At 41.6% G+C, this 18142-nt stretch overlaps 1 protein-coding gene and 1 pseudogene across 4 annotated transcripts; both read right to left on the reverse strand.

Annotated features, from left to right (window-relative positions):
* Positions 1-238: 238 nt before the first annotated feature.
* Smim43 (small integral membrane protein 43) lies at positions 239-6882 on the reverse strand. Of its 4 annotated transcripts, none has more exons than XR_010051439.1 (5): positions 5870-6095; positions 5164-5295; positions 4156-4225; positions 2695-2856; positions 239-1752 (listed from the first exon to the last, which is right to left on the reverse strand). XR_010051439.1 is itself a non-coding variant. In XM_063260724.1 (5 exons), the coding sequence occupies exon 1, from the start codon at positions 6291-6293 to the stop codon at positions 6102-6104; it is 192 nt and encodes a 63-aa protein (XP_063116794.1). In that variant the 5' UTR covers positions 6294-6882; the 3' UTR covers positions 239-1685; positions 2695-2856; positions 4156-4225; positions 5164-5281; positions 6064-6101. The 4 variants fall into 4 exon arrangements, 3 of the variants coding, with proteins under 3 accessions (XP_063116794.1, XP_063116793.1, XP_063116792.1); XM_063260724.1 differs by having other exon boundaries at positions 239-1685; positions 5164-5281; positions 6064-6882; XM_063260723.1 differs by having other exon boundaries at positions 239-1685; positions 6064-6881.
* A 7619-nt stretch (positions 6883-14501) lies between these two features.
* On the reverse strand, positions 14502-15117 carry LOC100722573 (GTPase RhebL1-like; annotated as a pseudogene).
* Between the last annotated feature and the right edge of the window lie 3025 nt (positions 15118-18142).

Consider the following 18142-nt stretch of genomic DNA (forward strand, 5'->3'; position numbering starts at 1 on the left):
AAACAATATTACTTTTTTTAAAAAAAGTAATCCACTACCACTGAAACCCCCACATTTTACACCAATTTTGAACATGATGAATACTTATTTAATTTTTAAATAGATAAGATTAAATGACATAAACTTTAAAAAGATATCTGATATAAAAGTTAAATTTTCTTTGTATTAACCTCACTAATTCTTGACAAAGTATAGGTAATAATAATTCACTCCCACAAAAAGAAATCACATGAAAAAATGAGTTGCATATAATAATTTATTTCACAAAAATATAAACCACTGACATATTTTGAAAAACAGCCACAGAATAATCATTTAGCAATCATAATATTATAAAAATAAAGTAACAGAACAAATTGCACGATTAAAACAAAATAGCTTCAGCTAAATCACTCTGACTAGGAACACAGTCACTAGGAAGGTTAGTGGACCAGCACTGCTGTGTATTTCATTAGTTAAGTGTCACTGCAATCAGGCACGAGATCTATTCCCAAGAGACCATTCTATTTGTTATAGAAAGATATGCAATGTACAGATGTTACATAACAGCTTGAGTTTAGTTCTCTATAATACTACTACCCCTTTACTCTGGGAAACAAGTGACAAATTAAACAATGAAGAGCATGGGATGTAAGCACATGACTGGCCCGCCTCTCTCCTATTAGTTCTAACACACACACATACGCATACACACAAAGAAAGACGTGGACTGCACTGTCCATTACAATAGCCACTAGCCTCATGTAGCTATTTAAAATGAAAATAATTAAAATTCAATAAAATCTGCATTTTACTTTCTCAGTCACACTAGCCACATTTTAAGTGTTTACTACTGGTTACCATATTGGACACTGCAGATATAGAACATTTCTATCATCACAGAAAGTTCTTTTGGACAGCCCTGGATGTGGGAAGTGTTTCTTCTCCTTTTGCTTAGCCAGGGTGTAGGCTGCTTGTGGAAGCAGCTTTGAGAGGCAATTCTTCTCCCAGGATATTCCTAGATTGGTGTGGAGTCACAGAAGGAAGTAAGGTCCTCTTTCTTTGCATATGCAAGCGATGGTCATTTACAGGGATCAAATACACACTCTAGATTCCACCCAAATCTAAATGTCAGGAAAACTGAGAAGATAAATGATACATATGAGGAAGCAGCAAAGTAGAACGTTGTTTATTCTATATTTGACCTCTGTAAGGAGATCACGTCCACCAAGAAAATGTACAGATCTTCATGGTCTTGCTGTAGCGAATCCTGAAGCAGGGCAGAGAGATCAGAGCTGACAAGTGTTTCATGAGAAAACCTGGCATGTCTTCACTCTGCTCATGCAGAGCTGAGCAGTGTTGCTTGGAGTTTTGCCAGTGAGGAAGCCACTGTCTTGATCTGTTTCAAATATTGTGCTTCTGTGAGAGTATATTTTATATCCAGGGCATAGACCACTAGTTAGTTGTCCCCTGAAGACTCACTAATATCCTTATTACCAAGAAAACCCAGATTTTCATTGAAAGCTCAAAAACTACATTTCTCAAGCAGTCTTGCATCCATTAACACAGTTTCTGCCCATGAAATACAAGCAAAAGTTAAGCTGCTGAGAAACTCTTTAAAAGGAAATGCATCCAAACTGCAAGGATGTGCTTTCCCTTGAGTGCCTTCCTTCTTTTTGTGGGAGCTACAGAAACCATCTTGGAACCTAGAGGGAAAAGCCAACACAAATTCTGGCAGTTTTCTGTCTCCATTTCACATCAAATGAGAGTTATCTAAGAAAAGAACAAATCTTTAATTTGGTGAAGCCAAAAACTTCCTACTGCATTTGCAAGATAATAATTCATCTTCCTTCCCCACAGGAAAGTAAAACTAAAAGTTAAAAAACAAACCTTGCCCAAAGAACATTTCCCAATTCAAACATTCAAGTAACTTCAGATAATTATACTGATAAAACAAAAGTTGAGTATGAAGATGTTTAACTCAAATCCATGCATGTCTTAAGCATCTGTCTGTAAAGACCAAGAATAGCAGAAGCAGTCAGGTTCATTAAACAAAGTAGCTGCTATTCAAAAAAAAAAAAAAGTGGATGTTTAAAGCTTAATCCATCAGGAACCATTTCCAAGCTCCTATTATGTTCTGATTACTTTCCAAACACAAGTGTCTGTCTACCTCTGAATATCCAAGTTCCTGTATCCCTATATGGTAAGATACTCATTACTCAATCAGATCAGCATTGATCTATTACTTTATTTATTTTGTGTAGACAAAATAAGAATGGAGAGTCGAAGGATTTATTTCACTAATTCAAACAAAACAAGAATCTATATCAAAGATCTTTAGCTCAACTCTTAACTTACCCTGTGTGTGACACAGATATCTGACAGTGGCATCTAATGATCTTAATTGTGGATTTAGCTTAAACAAGCATGAGTACCTCAGACAAGCTACAAAAATTAAAAACAAAATACATAACTCTGCAGATACTTTCTATGTACTATATTAGTCTATCGATTACCCTACAAGTCCCTAGATTGGTAAGTATGACTTAGTAAAAATAAATATTTACAAGTATCCTAAATGGTTTAACCACTTACAATGCTTACAATTTTAATCATTTAAACTTTAACTCTAGTGTGCTTATTTTGAAATTATAGACAAAATCAAGAACATGGAATGTCATGTTAAAAATAAGATATTGCATATTCTTTACTTACCTAGTTCCAAGTTTCCACCCCTGCAAGTGAACCAAAAACAAATCCTGGCACCTTGTCATTCCCAGAAAAGCCAGTGAGTGCATGGCACGCTCTGAGTAAATTTTATCTCTCATTCTGTAGAGTCACACCAGATGGCATCAGCCCTGCATCTGCAGCTGTGCCCTAAAATTGAAGTTCAGGCATACAAATCTACTTTATTAAATACTTTAGATTTTGCAGGTGTACATGTGATGTCATTCCCATTCAACTCAAAATGGTATATTTCCAAGTAGAACTATAGGTCCATGGCACTCACAAGTTTGGCAATTAATGAAACAATCAAGATCATCCTAAGAAGATTGGAAGTCATTTTAAACAGCTGAAGTTTATAAGCAACGAAGAAACAAGAAAAATTGAAATAAAATATTAATACTGAATTACAGAATTGTGGCTCATTTCCTTTTAGTGTAAGAAATTCAATTCACCTTCTAGTGCTAAAAATGGAAATTGAAAATAAAACAGAAATACTTCATAATCAAGTCACTTATGACATGAACATTTAACTGTTCCTTACTTTGTAAATCCTGTAATGTCTAATTCACATTTACCCTAAAAGTAGACTTGACATAATGATTGTCAGAACCAAGATGTCATCAGTGGCTTGAGTCCCCAATACGTAAAAGTCTGAAACCTAGACCATTATGGATGCCAGAGCACTAAATCTAGGCCAAACATTTATCCAGGTAGCCAAAAATGTGAGTTCAAAAATAGTTTGGCTTGAGAGATCAGTCTTAGCTGGCCATGGAAGAATGAAGTTTGAAATAATGGATAAGAAAAGGTAAAGGTTTAGTTGTGAGCTTCAGATTTTGTGAACACCACATGTTGTGCAGTGTTTGTTTTTTTTTTTTTTTTAAGCAACTGAAAAAAAATCCAAGGAATGTGTGCACTGGAACTGTAGTGGTAGCTTTCAGTGTTGTAAAGAGATTTTGTTCTATACAGACCTGTTTGCTGTTAACCCTGCATGTAATAAAGTCCTTTCTAGATCCTACGTGGAAAGAAAAGTGAAGCAATGAACCTTCAGCATGTTCTCATCGGGGGAGCCTCCTTGTGGTATGTAAACTGTGCCACATAATTAGAAAATGTGAACAGAAAAGGTAATTAATTCATATGCAGGTGTCAAATGTTTCAAAAAGCACAGTCCCTAACAAAGCAATGGCAAGGCAGGAGACCAACAGTAACAAGTAACAGTAACAGATGTGAAGAACTTCCGTTGTTATTAGGGCCAAACTCCAAGCAAACAGGGATAATAGGAATAAATATTCATTTTTTGCTGAATTAACAATAACGGTAATAAATGAATCAGTTTACATGGAGGTTATGAAATGGCGTAGGAAACAGGCTGGAAAGACAAGGTAGGAACCTTTCCGAGTCAAGAGGCAGCAGAGAGGTTGGCTTGCACCAAGATAACAAAAAACTACTCACCCAGAGTTCTCTACAGCCTCCTGCTAGGCAAACTCAGGACAGGTTAAGCTGCTGGACATCAGTGAGACTGCTAAGAAGATTAAAGGATTACAAAATCAAGAAGCTAAGCAGGTAGTTAAAATTATTTGCATTCTGACTATTTATAAAGTATGAAATGATTGCTTTCTATCCTTATAAACAACCATAATTGCTAATTACTCCCACATTCATCTCCAATGTTCATATTAACTGCACAACCCAATAATTAAATGCCAGTGCAGAGTCATCAACCGATTAGAGAACTATTGTCCAAAGCACAATACGGATTCACAGTGGAGTTTCAACCGGATATTCCAATTAAGTCTGATAGAGAGATGATACAGATGTGAGAATATGCTCGTGATGTTAAGTTACAAGAAATCATTTAGTTTTTTTAAGAACACATTTATTTTGACAAAGTCAAATTTTAAAAATTGAGTAAAATCCTCCAAATGCTGAAAGCCAAAAACTTTCCCCATAATTACTCACCAAAGTGGGACTATTTTCTATTTGCTTGAATTACCAAAATAATTCCTTCCATTTCACTTTAGTTTTATCAATCTAGGCAAAACTTAGTATTTCACTGGTTTTACCCTCTGTACATGGCCTTGCTTCGTATCTAACATTACTAAACCCCAATCGGCTTTTACTGAAGACAACACTTATTTCAGTTCAAAAACCCCTGCACTGTTTTCAAAAAGAGCAGAATGATTATGAAAATTGCAAACACTCTTACATCTCTTTCTGATTTCCATAATCCCCTACCTAGACACTGATTCTTTCAGGGAATGAGAAATCAGTGTGGATTCTCGGTTCCAGCAGAAGCTTGTCAGCTGTGAGTGGGAAGCCAGCGTTTTAGTTCACAGTACCCATTTCTCCCATCCTGACCCTTCACTCCCTGAGGCCCTGGATCTTTGGAAATTTAACCATTAGAGTTAAGGTTAGTCTTGAGGCCAGGGCAACATACAAGCATACGTTGTCTCAACTTACAACACAGACAGCTTCCTCGCCATCCTTCCGGCCTTCCAGTGGGTTCCAGGCAGTATGCAGAACTGTAGTCCCTGGGGCTCCTGACAGCAACAGCAGCTCCTCTCCCGGTGAAGTAAATCTGGGAAAAAACACCTGGAGGATGATGTTAATTCCTAAACTAACATTGTCTGGCCAGTGGTTGCTGCACACAGGTGAGCAACCTTTCGGTAAATGGTAAATGGTCTAACCATTGAACCTCACCACAAGACTGTTCGCTGGTTCTCTTTTTCCTAATGTCTTACACCATGTTCAGGACCCTGCAGACCATCACAAAAAGGTCACAGACCTGCCAACTCAGAGGCACCTGCCGACTGACTGTTAGTCTGGGGCCCACCCAGGTTAGCCAACTCCAGGCTAGAATACGAGAACAGAGTCAGAATAGGCAAGAATTCTCTCTCCCCTGCTCCGAGAGTTCAAGTCCATTTGCTGCCTCTAGAAAGGCAGACATTAAGGCAATATTTGAAACATTTCATCAAATGTGCCCTGTTTCCTCCAACTGCCCGTCCCAAATCTCTATCAGTTGACTTCTTAGATTGCTTTTGTTTGGAAGTGGCTGGGCTAACTTAGCTAAAAAATATAATCTTCCACCCCATGGCTACAAATGCCCAGGGATCTTGAGAAAGAAGAGGTTGCAGGCGCCCAAACCACTCCAGCCTCAAAGGCTAACCTCTTTCCTCCAACTCTTCTCGGCCCGGACCAGGCTTCCTGGAGAAATGCACACCAGGCCAGACTCTGTACACTCGCAGCCCATTGCATGCGAGGGCGCCACGAGCCCGGGGCCTCCAGGGAGGACTGACACATCCATCCCTCGGCGGCTGCTCTCCAGCGGGAACCGACCTCCAGCGCCGCCGAGCCCCGCACCTGGAAGCGGGGAGGCGACGCGGGAGAGGATTCGAGGTTCACACCGCCTGCTCGTGGTTGAAGCCCCAGGGCTCGCGGTGCAGAGAGAGGCGTCCTGGCTGCAGCGTCCCGGCCGTGCTGGCCACGGAGTTCTTCAGCTGCTTGATGACCACGAAGAGCAGGAGGAAAAGTAGAAAGAGCAAAAAGAAGAAGAGGGCCAGGTAGAGCAGCAAGTTGAGCTCCCACTCCATGCTGGAGGCGCCCAGGTCCGGAGGCGGCGCGCACTGCGCGCTGGCTGCAGCCGCGGGGCCAGGGGCGCCGCTGGCGCCCTCCTCCCGCTCTCTTCCGCGCGGCTCGGGCTCGGCGCTCCGCCTCTGCCAGCTCCGAGGACCCGCGCCAAGAGGCGGCTGCAATCCTGGCTCCGACTTGCCCCGAAGCGCGCGAGCCCGCGGCTCTGCTGAGATCCTCCTCTGCGCGCCTCAGGGCGCCAGCCGGTTTCTCCAGGAGCGAACTTCAGCGGGCGGGACGCGGGAGAGGGCGCTGCTCAGATCCCCAGCGGGGTAGGGGCTGGCGTCCTGCAAGCAACAGTGGGAGGTCCACTGCCAACATCAACAGGGTCCCCTAGTCCCTTCGCTTGCTAATTAACTCCCTTCGTTATCACTATCCCCCCCCTTTCCAGTTTTCCGGAAACGTAGGAGACACCATGGTCCAAAGATGCAAAAGGATTAAAGGCACCTTTGGGGACGCGGGATGAAGGGCCCTGAGATGACCTCGTGCTATGAGAGAGACCACGGTGCCTGGGCGACTCTGTTCAAGCCGCCTCCCTCTTCAGACCTGCAGGTGCGCTCAGATTGAGTGCATTTTTTTTCTGTTTTTGCACAATCTGTCCTTAAGAAGAGCCTGAAGAGCAAAACGCGTGCCAAAAGTACAGAGCTTTTAAATGTGGCTTGAAATTAGTTTGTTTAATGAAAAGAGGGGAGGAGGGGTACACAGTGTGTTCCATGACGCTCCTGACACCTCTCTGTGTTTGATTGAGGTCACCTGTAGCCCATACGGTTATGCTTTGAAAGAAATTGTGTGTCTATTACTGCATAACAAGTTGCACCAAATTTAGTGACTTAAAAGTAAAGTAGTTATTTCAAGTTTCTAGGAATCAAGAATTTGGGAGCGTTGTGCTAGGTGATTGTAGCTTGGGGTTTCTCCAAAGAGTTACTGTGAGATGTTCGCTTCAAGGTGGCCACACACACCTCTGGTGAGGAGGCTGATGGTTGGTGGGGAGCTCAGGGCACGTGGACTTGTGCACTGGGCCACCTCGGCTGGCTTCCGGCGGAAGTGGTCCAACAGATCAAGGCAGAAGCCGCAGTGCTCCTTACCTCTAGCTTCTAATGTAACATGCCAACATTTCCGCCATGTCACATTGGCCACATAGATCAGACCGACTCAGTGAGGAGTCCAGAGTAGAGTACAGCAGAGGGTGAAGATTACTGGGGCCATCTCAGAATCTGGCTATCTCAACAGGTTATCGTTTCCATTTCATGGACCTCCAACTTTTGTAGTTTGTTAGTTCATTTTGTGGTCCTGGAGACTGAATCCAGGCTTGGCTTTTCTTTCCTTTTGAGACAGGGTCTCACTTGTTGCTAAACTGCTCATATGTATGATCCTCCTGCCTCAGCCTCCCAGAGTACTGGCATTAATGGCATGTACTGCCACACCTGATTTGCATGTTATTCTTTATTTGAGAAGATACACGAGAAACTCTGACATGAGTTCAGGAGGTGAGGCCTGTCTAACGCCAGGTTACATAATGGGCAGTCTATAATAAGTGTCTGTTCCACTTATGGCAGGTTATTCAGAGAGACAGGAAGGTATAGAAAAAGCTATGAACTGGAAGTCCCCAGGATCTAATTCTAATTTTGGCTCCATCTGTTCATGGTTACTTTTTCTCTGCATCACTCAGTCTGCTGATCTGTACCATACCATATTTACCTTTCCTTTGGATTTGTTGTAAAGTTCAAAAATGAATGGGCTATTAATTAAGAAAGTGTTTCACTATATAAAGGTCAGGTACTACTATGAGTCTATTACCTTGAGGTCTCTAATGTTACAGGCTACTGTTAGAAGTTTCTAGGGCTTTTCTCCAAGCAGTCCCCTCAGGTAGAGATTGAGAATGCAACACGGGGCCTGGTGTACACTGAGTGTTCTTCTAACCATCTTATTGTGCATGGAATTTCTCTTTCTCTGTCTCAATAATATTATATTGATCCACTGCATAGGCAACAGTATGTTAGAGCTGACTTATAATGACTTACATGAACTAATTGTTACATTTTTCAAGTCAATTATTAAAACAAAGTTATTAGAAATTCAGTTATATAAACTCACAAACTGTTAATAATAATGGTAATACATGATCAAAACTAATCATTTCCTAATTACTGCTTAGTAATTAATTGATTATTTAGTAATTGACTGATTTCTCCTTATCAGTGCACTTGGGGTGGTGTAGTCTGTCATAGCTTGTGTTAGAGATGCTGTCAGAGACTGCACATCTCTTTCCAGCTACATCCAATGATGTGTGTTGGTAGCTTGGAATTTTCCATTTACCCTGAGACATAGACAAGTGCTATAAATCAGGACCAGAGAGTCAGTCATTAAACATTAGTCAACATGCTGCTGCATATGAGGCCATGAGGAAAAACTTGAAGTCGTGCATAAATTTAACAAAGATGTATCATTTTTCAGACTTCCCAGAATCCACACACTTCTACCCTAAGCACCACATGTTCCTCCTGGTAGAATTCTGCATTTTATGTAATCTTGGCAAGAGGCCAGATCCCAGTGTCTATATCCCATTGCTTCCTCCCATTATGGAAACCAAGGGGATAGGATATAGCTTCTACCGCCCTGACACAGCTGGGGGAGGAGGGCAGGCAGAGTCAGCCAAACACCTTTGATTCCAGGACTTGGAAAATGGCAGACCAGGAGGGACTGTGTGGAGGGGTTTGATGCATTCCTGGTATTCTGCAAACCAGAACGGCTCCAGGAGTGACGTGGCCACTGCTCGTGTCTACCTCTGCAGCACACTCCACGCCCACCCTTTTCCCAAACCTTGTTCTCCAGCTCCTTCCCATTCCATAAGGTTCCTCTGGTTTCCCAGGACGTTGCCTTCTTATGGTGGCTAGTGAGTGTTAATGGCAGCTCACAGATGAACATGCTGACTGACGAAGAAAGTATTACTCATATACTTGGCACAGGACAAGCACTCATAATCACCAAGGTGTCTGGTGGGAAAGGCGCATGCCTTTGCGCACATTGCCGAAACTTCAAAGGATGAAATTGAAGGAGACAGGTTTAGTGACCCGCTAAAGGCAGAACCAGGAAACGACCCAGGGATGTGGCCTGCCCCCCATGCTCTCTGTTATGCTACCTTATCAGGAAAAGCACACTTTTCTTATGCATGATCATCAGATCAATGCCATATTGTTTGAGCATAAATCTAGAAAGAAGCAAATTTCAAGAGATATATAATACCTTCTGTGTAAACACATCTCAGCTCCTTCTTTGAAATCAGGAAGGTCAAAACTTCAACTGAGCCAGTGTGTTTACCGGCAGAATGCTGACCAAAGAGGCCGAGAGATCAAGCTCAAACCCGGTTTAGCTTTCCTAACTGCAGCTATTTACATTACGCATTTATCTCTGCAGCTTAAATGGATTTGTAAATATTAACTAATAAATCCTCATCTCCACTCTCAATGGAATTTATATTTAAAATAATATTGCTGCCACAAAAAATACCATTATATTTATTGATGTTCCCAGTGCTTTTTAGCCTCTAGTGATATTTATATAACTCCTAAAATGGTTTGAAGTTTGGTTTCCATTATATAAATGACTCAATAGGAATAAGACACAATCTTCCTTTTTCTAAATATGTACATAAATGAAAATATATGGAAAGATAGATAGATAGATAGATAGATAGATAGATAGATAGATAGTCCAAGCATTTTAAAAGTCTGACAGGATGCCACTATGGAAAAGAGCTTAGATAGTTTCAGCAAATAGAGAAAGGGCCCTCCCAGACAAGAGTGTGGGCACATGCCTGTAATCTCAGTTAGTCGGGAGGCTGAGACAGAGAAATGAAAAGTTTGAGCCTGGGTAACTTAATAAGATCATGTTTCAAAATAAAAAATATTGCATGAGACCCTGAGTTCAACATCAGAGAAAGTGAGAAAGACAGAGAGAGAGAGATCAGAATGCACTGATAAGAAGGGAGAGCTGTATCATGATGATCTCACACCACTGCCCACAGGCTGGATCCCACACATGCTCCCACTTCATTCAGCATGACTTGTCCATCTTATCCACCCCTCCAGGCTTCATGTATCTCTCAACTCCTCAGACTCCTTTCTACAGGTCTCAAGACAGCTGGACACTGTGCTGGGGCCACCCAGGGCCTGGCCTGTGGCTGCTGTGGCATGGACAGGGTTCCTATCACCTTGCCTGCTTTGTTGCTCCTCATCTGCACTTATGATGGGGAGAGTTTTTTTTTTTTAAATTAGGACGAGTGTCTTAGTGTCTTTTCTCTCATTGCTGAGACAAAATACCCAACCCTCAAAGTTATAAGAGGAAAAGTTTATTTAGCTCACAGTTTGCCGCAGTTTCAGGGCACAGGCAGCTGACTTCAAGACAAGCTGGCTTGGCAGAGAGGCAACAGTTCATGGCAGAAGACAGCGACACCAACAGTGAGTAGAAGGAAGATGGTTAAGCCTCTTTTGTCCCTTATGCTGTATGCAGGCCACCCGCCCTAGCTCAGGTACAGCACTTACACTCAACATAGCTAGAACAATGTCCAACCAATCAGTGGACTGCTTTTAATCACATTCCTTAATCCCAGCATCACATCCAGACTCAGCCACCTTTGAAAAGCCACACCCTATGCCAAGGCTGCATGAGCCTTTGAGGGGGACATCTAGACACAAGTCATAATAATAAGCATCACAGATATCTGTGAAAATTGATGGCGGCAAAAGAAGAGTTCATTTAACTTGTAAATGTCCATCTTTAAAGAGCCCAGACCTCTCAAATGCACTCCCAAAAGGACTGTGAAAATTTGCTGTTAATCCCAGGATAACCCCCACTGAACTTACCTATGGAGTCATCTATAAGATAGAAGCAGTTTCAGAAGAGCAAGAGTGGCAAAATAGAGAAAAAGAGACTTCCATGCACCCTTATAAAGCACCCTTAGGAAGAAGAAATGGAGGAAATGCCTTACAGCATGTTCTGGACAGGAAGTGTGTTTTTGATCTTGATGAATATGACCAAGTTCTTATGTAACTTTGCACTTTCCCAGGTGCTGTAAGCCATAAAAGCTGAGTTACATGTGGCTAGCTGCCGCTTGAGCGGGATGTCCTAAAGCACCCATCCATGCTCTGGGTAAGGTTCATACTCTATGGAAGCTTCCCGGCCCTGGGACACCGTCCTAGCTATTCAGGGTCTGACTCAGCCCCAGTGATCCTAGGGATCCTCAGGGACTCAGGTGTATTTCAGCCACATTCTCTTTGTCTCTCTGATACCCTCACTTTTATTGCTTCTGCCTCACACCCTGATACACCATCGTGTTCATTTGTAGGGGAAGCAAGTGGACCCCTTAGGATTCGCCCCCTATTTATGCTGTTTATATCATTACAACCTTCTAGATGAGAATTAAAAAGATCTATGAGAATGTTCATTGCTGTTGGGAAGCAGTAAAGTGAACTGTTTTACTAGCTAGAATCATGTAAAGCTAACTAATGTTTATTGTAATATTCCAACAATAGATTTGCTCACCAAACCTTTCCCTCTTCCCTTACCCCATCCCCAAAAGGATGACTTTAGTGGTTATGCAATGCTTACTGAATAATATACTCTTCAGGAAACAAGTCACATTTATGTGATAAGCTAGTTAAAGCTCATGCAACCGTTTAGGAATTCCAGTGAGAAAGAAGGGAGGTAAGGAGAGAAGAAGGGAAATCTAAGGAAGAAATTTATTTGAGGGATATGTGGGAGATATCCTATGTGGGTAGCCTTTGAAATCCAGAATTCATCTCTAAGAATAGTTCTATGAGAAACACTTTAGTTTCTGTCCTCAGTTTAGAACATCTTAAACATAACACAGGATGCACCAAATCTATCCATTACTAAAAAAAAATATTAAGTGACAGATTTTAATTATGGCTAACCATTATTTCTTTAATCTACAGGCTCTTTCCAGTAAGTTAGCAGGAACACAGGAAAAAGTCGGTATCACTGTGGCTGACTCTAGACATGATCGATGCTATATCATGCAGCAAAATAAAGAATCTGAGCATTATGAAGTTATATATCCTTGGTCCACCACAACTTTAATATTGACAGTGGTGAAATTGTTGCCACTAATGGTAGACTTCTGGTTACCGTATGAGCTGATAATGATCAGGAGCCGTGAGCTCTCTCTCTCTCTCTCTCTCACACACACACACACACACACACACATACACACAAGGCTAAAATTAGACTTCCTCAAGAAGAAAATGAATTAGGATAAAAAGTAGACTTTGTCTATACTGCTTACTTCTTAGCGAAAAACTAATTTGTAAAATTTGGCCAATTTAATAGCTAGAGCTTTTACCCCCAGATCTAGTGACTAAAGGATTTCTGGATGCCTGCTGGTAGCACTGCAGACAGGCAAGGGACAGGCTTGAGTCCCAGTCCTGGCCCCAGACCGTCTACCCAGTACAGTTCAATATGACAGAGTGCGTGGACTTAGACATATATCTTGACTTCTTCTCTTGCTAGCTGAGGAACTCAGAACCTTTGATTGCCCCAAATCCTCACCCCTATTTCCTCCTTACTCATAGACTCCTGTCTTTGTTTAGGAACTTCCCTCTGTCTCTCCAGCATCTCATGTGACTTAGAGAAGAACAAAGGAAACAAATCTTTAATCATCTAAAATTCTTTCAAGGGCTATGATGATTTTTACTTTTTGGTCCAGGAGGGAGTGTGTGGCAGTGTCCCCCCAAAAAGGCACAAAAACACTCTAGGTATCTAACGAAGGGGAAATTAATATTCAATTAATACAGTTGGTCACAAGCTGATGAATAGATAGAAAATGCAAATCAGAGGTGAGGATACCCAAGATTAAAGTTCCCTGGGCTAGGGGAGCAAAGAGCAACTGGTGTTCCCCACGGGTACTGTCAGGAACGCCGCCAAAGCACCCACTGTGCCCCTGCTTCCAGGGGACTTGAATTTCCCAACAGAGTCAAGCATTCACAATCTCCACCCTCTCCCCAAGGAACCAAGAGAAGCCAGGAGACAGAGGAGTCTTCTTCCTTTCTCCCATCTTCCAACCTCTTGTTAGTGCCAGTGGGGGAGACCTAACAGGAAGCTGAGTAGCAGAGGAGCCTAAATGTCCTCTAGGATGAAGACAGAATGGTGACCATGGAGCTGAGAGATGGCAGGCACTCACTATCTGCCACAAGGCTCTCGGGAACTACCTGTAACAGGGAAGGGGTCTGTCTCATGCATGCCATGTATATATAAATAAACAAATAAGACTGGTATCCCAGTTTCTGCAGGCAGCCAGCTTTTATCCTCAAAGATAACCAGCTACAGGATAAAGCTGACTTGGTAATGGCAGGACAGAAAAAGCATCCATCCCTGGAGGCACTAGTGGGCTAGCAAATCAATTTGTATGAAGTCTTGCCCACCTCTGAAAGTTGTATTTTGGATATAAAATATGTTTTGATATTTCTGGTTTGAATCTGGTAGTTACTGATTGTTAGAAATGCCCTGATGATATACTGAAAAGCCTGTTTTCTTAGCCAAATTGAACTGATAATGTGACAAAGGCATCTAGTGCTTGAATAAGGGTCTATTAAATGGGATAATGCACACGGAACATGTAAAGGACATAGAAATCCTATAGGTTCTGTTTCTTTGGAGAACCCCAATACATATTCCACTGTATGTATTACATGTGCATACCACCCTTGGAGATATTTTTATATTAAATGAAACTGCAGTTCTAGCATGTAATCTATTTTTTAAACATTCCTCATTTTATTTGCATATATACATTGTCATCCCAGAGAGCCAGCTCTATTTCAAGAATCTCTAGCTCTCCTTACCCACTCAACACCCAAAACATGCACAGGAGGATGGACCCTAGGTAAACAATACCCGGGACTCAAATGCCAACCCCACAGCTGCAACAGAATACATTTAGTGAAACCAAGGGGATAGGGACTGGCGCCCCTGGGTCATCCCTGCCTCTTTGTAAACATTGATACCCAGGCCATTAGGGAACATGCAAATATGAGGGTGTCACACTGTGTCCCCAGAGGGCCAAGGACACGACTTGTAATGATACCCATGAAGTGCTAAGGGCCTGCCCTTCCCCTGGAACCTAAGAAATGTCAAGGTCACCCATGGCCAAGGGCTCACAGGACATAGCACCGATGCTCTTGCCCACAGGAATTGTCCACATGGACAATCTCCTGGATAACTCTAGTGAAGATGCTTTGAATCATCTGACTCTCTTAAGCTGATGATCCCATAAATATTATACTCCAGGACTCTGCTAGTTTCTTCCCTTTGGTGGCCTGCACCTGTCTATCTGGAGAAAGCTCTGCTTTGTTTCATACTAGCACCACCAGCAACAGGGACTTTCTATGATCTTTGTGTAGTATTTGGTAGAGACTCTTAGTGACTTGGAAAGCTATGCAGAGAGGTAACAGAATATACAAACACATTACCAAGGATCCCAGTGATGAATGAATAAGGCAGAATGCTATACTCATCCTGTACTGCTCTGTCCACCAGGTGGAGGCGAACTCATCTTTGCCAGGACAGACTATTGCTGTGAGTATTCTCTACTGTAGGAATGCAGCCTCCAAAGAACTCACCTTCCACAAACTGATGTGCCCAAGATACCTTCCCTGAAGTGTGGTATTCGAGGATGACCACCTTTCCGCAGCAGACCAGCGCATGACAGGAACTGTGGCCCAAAAGAGCCCAAAGAGGAGACAGGGTACAGGTAGGCGCAGCCACCGATACAAGCAATCACTCCTCTACCCTGCAAACTGAAGCATTAAATAATTTACTTTGGCTATGGTTATAGGAAGGCATATACATATTAAAAATTGCTTTCCATAGATTATAATATGTTTTATATAGAAAGCAACAATACTGTATATGTGAGCAATGTCAGGATTTTCTCTTTTCAGATATGCCAGCTCCACAGTGGCTAGGGTATAGGCTTGGAATGACTGCCTCTGTAGTCATAATATACAGCCCATTTCCATGATACCAGCAGGCATTCATAACAGAAATGCTCAGTCAGAGATTCTAAAGCCTTGATTTGGAATTATATCTGGACATTAATTTTGCTAACTCCACCTACCCAGTCAATAAGTGCCTGCTTGCTGTTGTCCCCCCGCTCTGACTTTTCCATCAGCTGTCTGGAAACCACTGCAAATCCATCAGCAGAATCTCCTAGCTCTCCCTACTGAAGCCACTACTCCAGACTAGACAGAGGCTGCTGCTGGCTTGGAAACAAGGCAAGTGCTCTTTTTTTTTTTTAATCACTTCATTCATACATGCTTGTTATTTTTACCTTAATGGATCAGAGCATCTAAACATCAAGATGACCAGCACCCTAAAGGTAGCAGACTTTAAAACATTTTTTCAAGAATTCAAAAGCTATGGGTTATCAATTAAGCAGTGAAGAGATTGTCCCAACATTTTTTTATAAGCACAATGAAAAAGAAAATGTTCAAGGTGTTTGTGAATCCAGTGGCATTCGAATACTAATACTGTCTTGAGGATTTTTTGCTCCACTTGAGATACTGTTGGTTGAACTACGTGACACTATGAGAGCAATAACTCAGTAATGAAAACATGGCTTTCCATCTTCCTTGTCAGCTGATATCCATCTGCCTCTTATGTATGGGTCCTCATAATCATGATCGCTTCATACGTTGTATGGCTGAGATGGTGAGCTGTGATTGTCACTATACATCAACAAGAATTATGTTTCTCCGCCCACCCCAGCTGTGGTAGAACCATTTCTCACCTATGAGAAGAACACACAACCCATTATGCAAACCCCAGCACCTGCTACCTACATATTTTACAATTCTTCATACTTTCTTCTACCGTGTATATTTTGTCAAATGAAAAAAAAATCTTTTGCAAGAGGAAAACAACTAGACACAGTTTCATCATTTTGCTGACGCCTTAGTTAAATTTATCAGTGTGATTTTTCTTCTTCCAAATTTCTGCAAATCTTCTGCTGTTATAGAGAGATTTTAATGTGCCTGGAAACATGAGAGGCCCAAACATTACCTGCTTGCCCATGCCATAAAACACTGGGCATGTCTTTAATTTTTGTGCATTTCTGCTCCCCGAATTAAGGGCTTATACATAATTATCTCCATACCCCTTCTAGACCCAAAATTCAAGTGGCTTGTTCTTACTGTTAAGACCTGGGCTGGTAGAAGGCAAGATTGGGTGAGGACCTTCCAGCTGCCATGATGACAGGGTAGGCTTGGAACCTCTCATGGCAGAGCAGCTTGCTCCGGAAGAGCCTCAGTGCACTGACAGAAGACATTACTTCCCTCTGCTTCCCCAGCCAGGACATGATTCCTTTTACTTTAGGAAGTGAGTGGAGCTATTCCTGTCTAACCTGTATATTAGCTGCTCCCCAAATCAACTACTTCTGCACTATGTGCCAACCATGAAACAGGTCGGAGTGCAACATGGCATTTAAGAGAGAAAATCACCCAGGATCACACAGCAACAAACACACCTTTTCTTCCCCAGCAAAAAACATTTTCTCCCTTTTTTGCATTGCTTTCTTTCTATGTAAGAAAGCTGAGCACTAACCTGAGCCAGCTGCTACCTATAGGTTTCTCAAGTTCTTTTTTAAATAAAATGGGCCCAGCCCACAAAGAAATTCTGTTAGCTGCCACACATACCTCTACAACCTCCCCAATCCAGCCCAAAGCACTTCCAAGTAAAGAAAAGGTATGAGAAAGGTGTGTCAACAAGATCTCCAAGCCAGCCTGCCAAGCACAGGGCTTACGCACAGTTTACGTGCGAGGGGATTTCAGTTTCTTTCAAATTAAACCGAAATGAATTGCACACATTTATGACTGAAACTTTCTATGTTTTCCTCACCTTAATCAAAAGGTTTTTATTAGTTTTGTTCAATTTTGAACAAAAATTTTATCTCATCTTACAGATCCCTTTTAAAATACTATAGAATATTAACAGTTGGCAATCTGCTGTTTTATATCTTCTTTAACTTCATAGTAATCATTTCACATAAAGCTGGCGTATTTCATACATTATTTGGTTATTTGTGCATTTATAATGAGGTTCATGTATTTAGTCTGTCAAGGAAACAATGTGACAGCATTTGCTGTCATCTTCAATACAAGCAGACTATAAATAGAAGGAATAATTATTTCAGCCACGATTCTGCGATAAAATATTGACAATCATGTTTGTAAAATAATTCATGCATAATGGAAGTGTGTGCCTAAAACTGTCCTACACTCTGTGATTTTTTAATACTATGAAATTAAATTGTTAAATAAGCCTTGCAATGATGTCAAAATTATACTCTCCAGTTAGCAAACTATATAAGAAATAAAAATAATACTAGGTTTTTTTCGGTGGACTGTTACATGAAGGCAATCTTTTTGTATAGCTTTTCCAAAAGAAATATATAAAATCCTTAAACTTATCACTGCAAATACAACTTTGTCAAAACATAATATTTATCAATCTGGAATATTAGTATTTTCAAAACGCACATAATACTAAACATTATTTTGTATTAAAGTGGGGTAACTAAGTCTCTTAACTCTGGAGTCAGGCTGCCTAAATTGATTCCTTGGCTTCGCTCAAAACTTGCCTATGACCTCAGCTCTCTGTGATTCCACTGCCTCATCTGTAAAGCAAAGCTAGTAACAATATCCTCATCATTGGGTTGTCGGGATTAGTGGTTTAGTAGATCCAGGGTGCTTGTAACATTGCCCAGAACATAGCAAATACTCAGAAAATGTTAACAAGT

The sequence above is a fragment of the Cavia porcellus genome, unplaced genomic scaffold (genome assembly GCF_034190915.1).
Source record: "Cavia porcellus strain 051 isolate PalLab524CR breed Dunkin Hartley unplaced genomic scaffold, mCavPor4.1 scaffold_14, whole genome shotgun sequence".
In the NCBI taxonomy this organism is placed as follows: domain Eukaryota; kingdom Metazoa; phylum Chordata; class Mammalia; order Rodentia; family Caviidae; genus Cavia; species Cavia porcellus.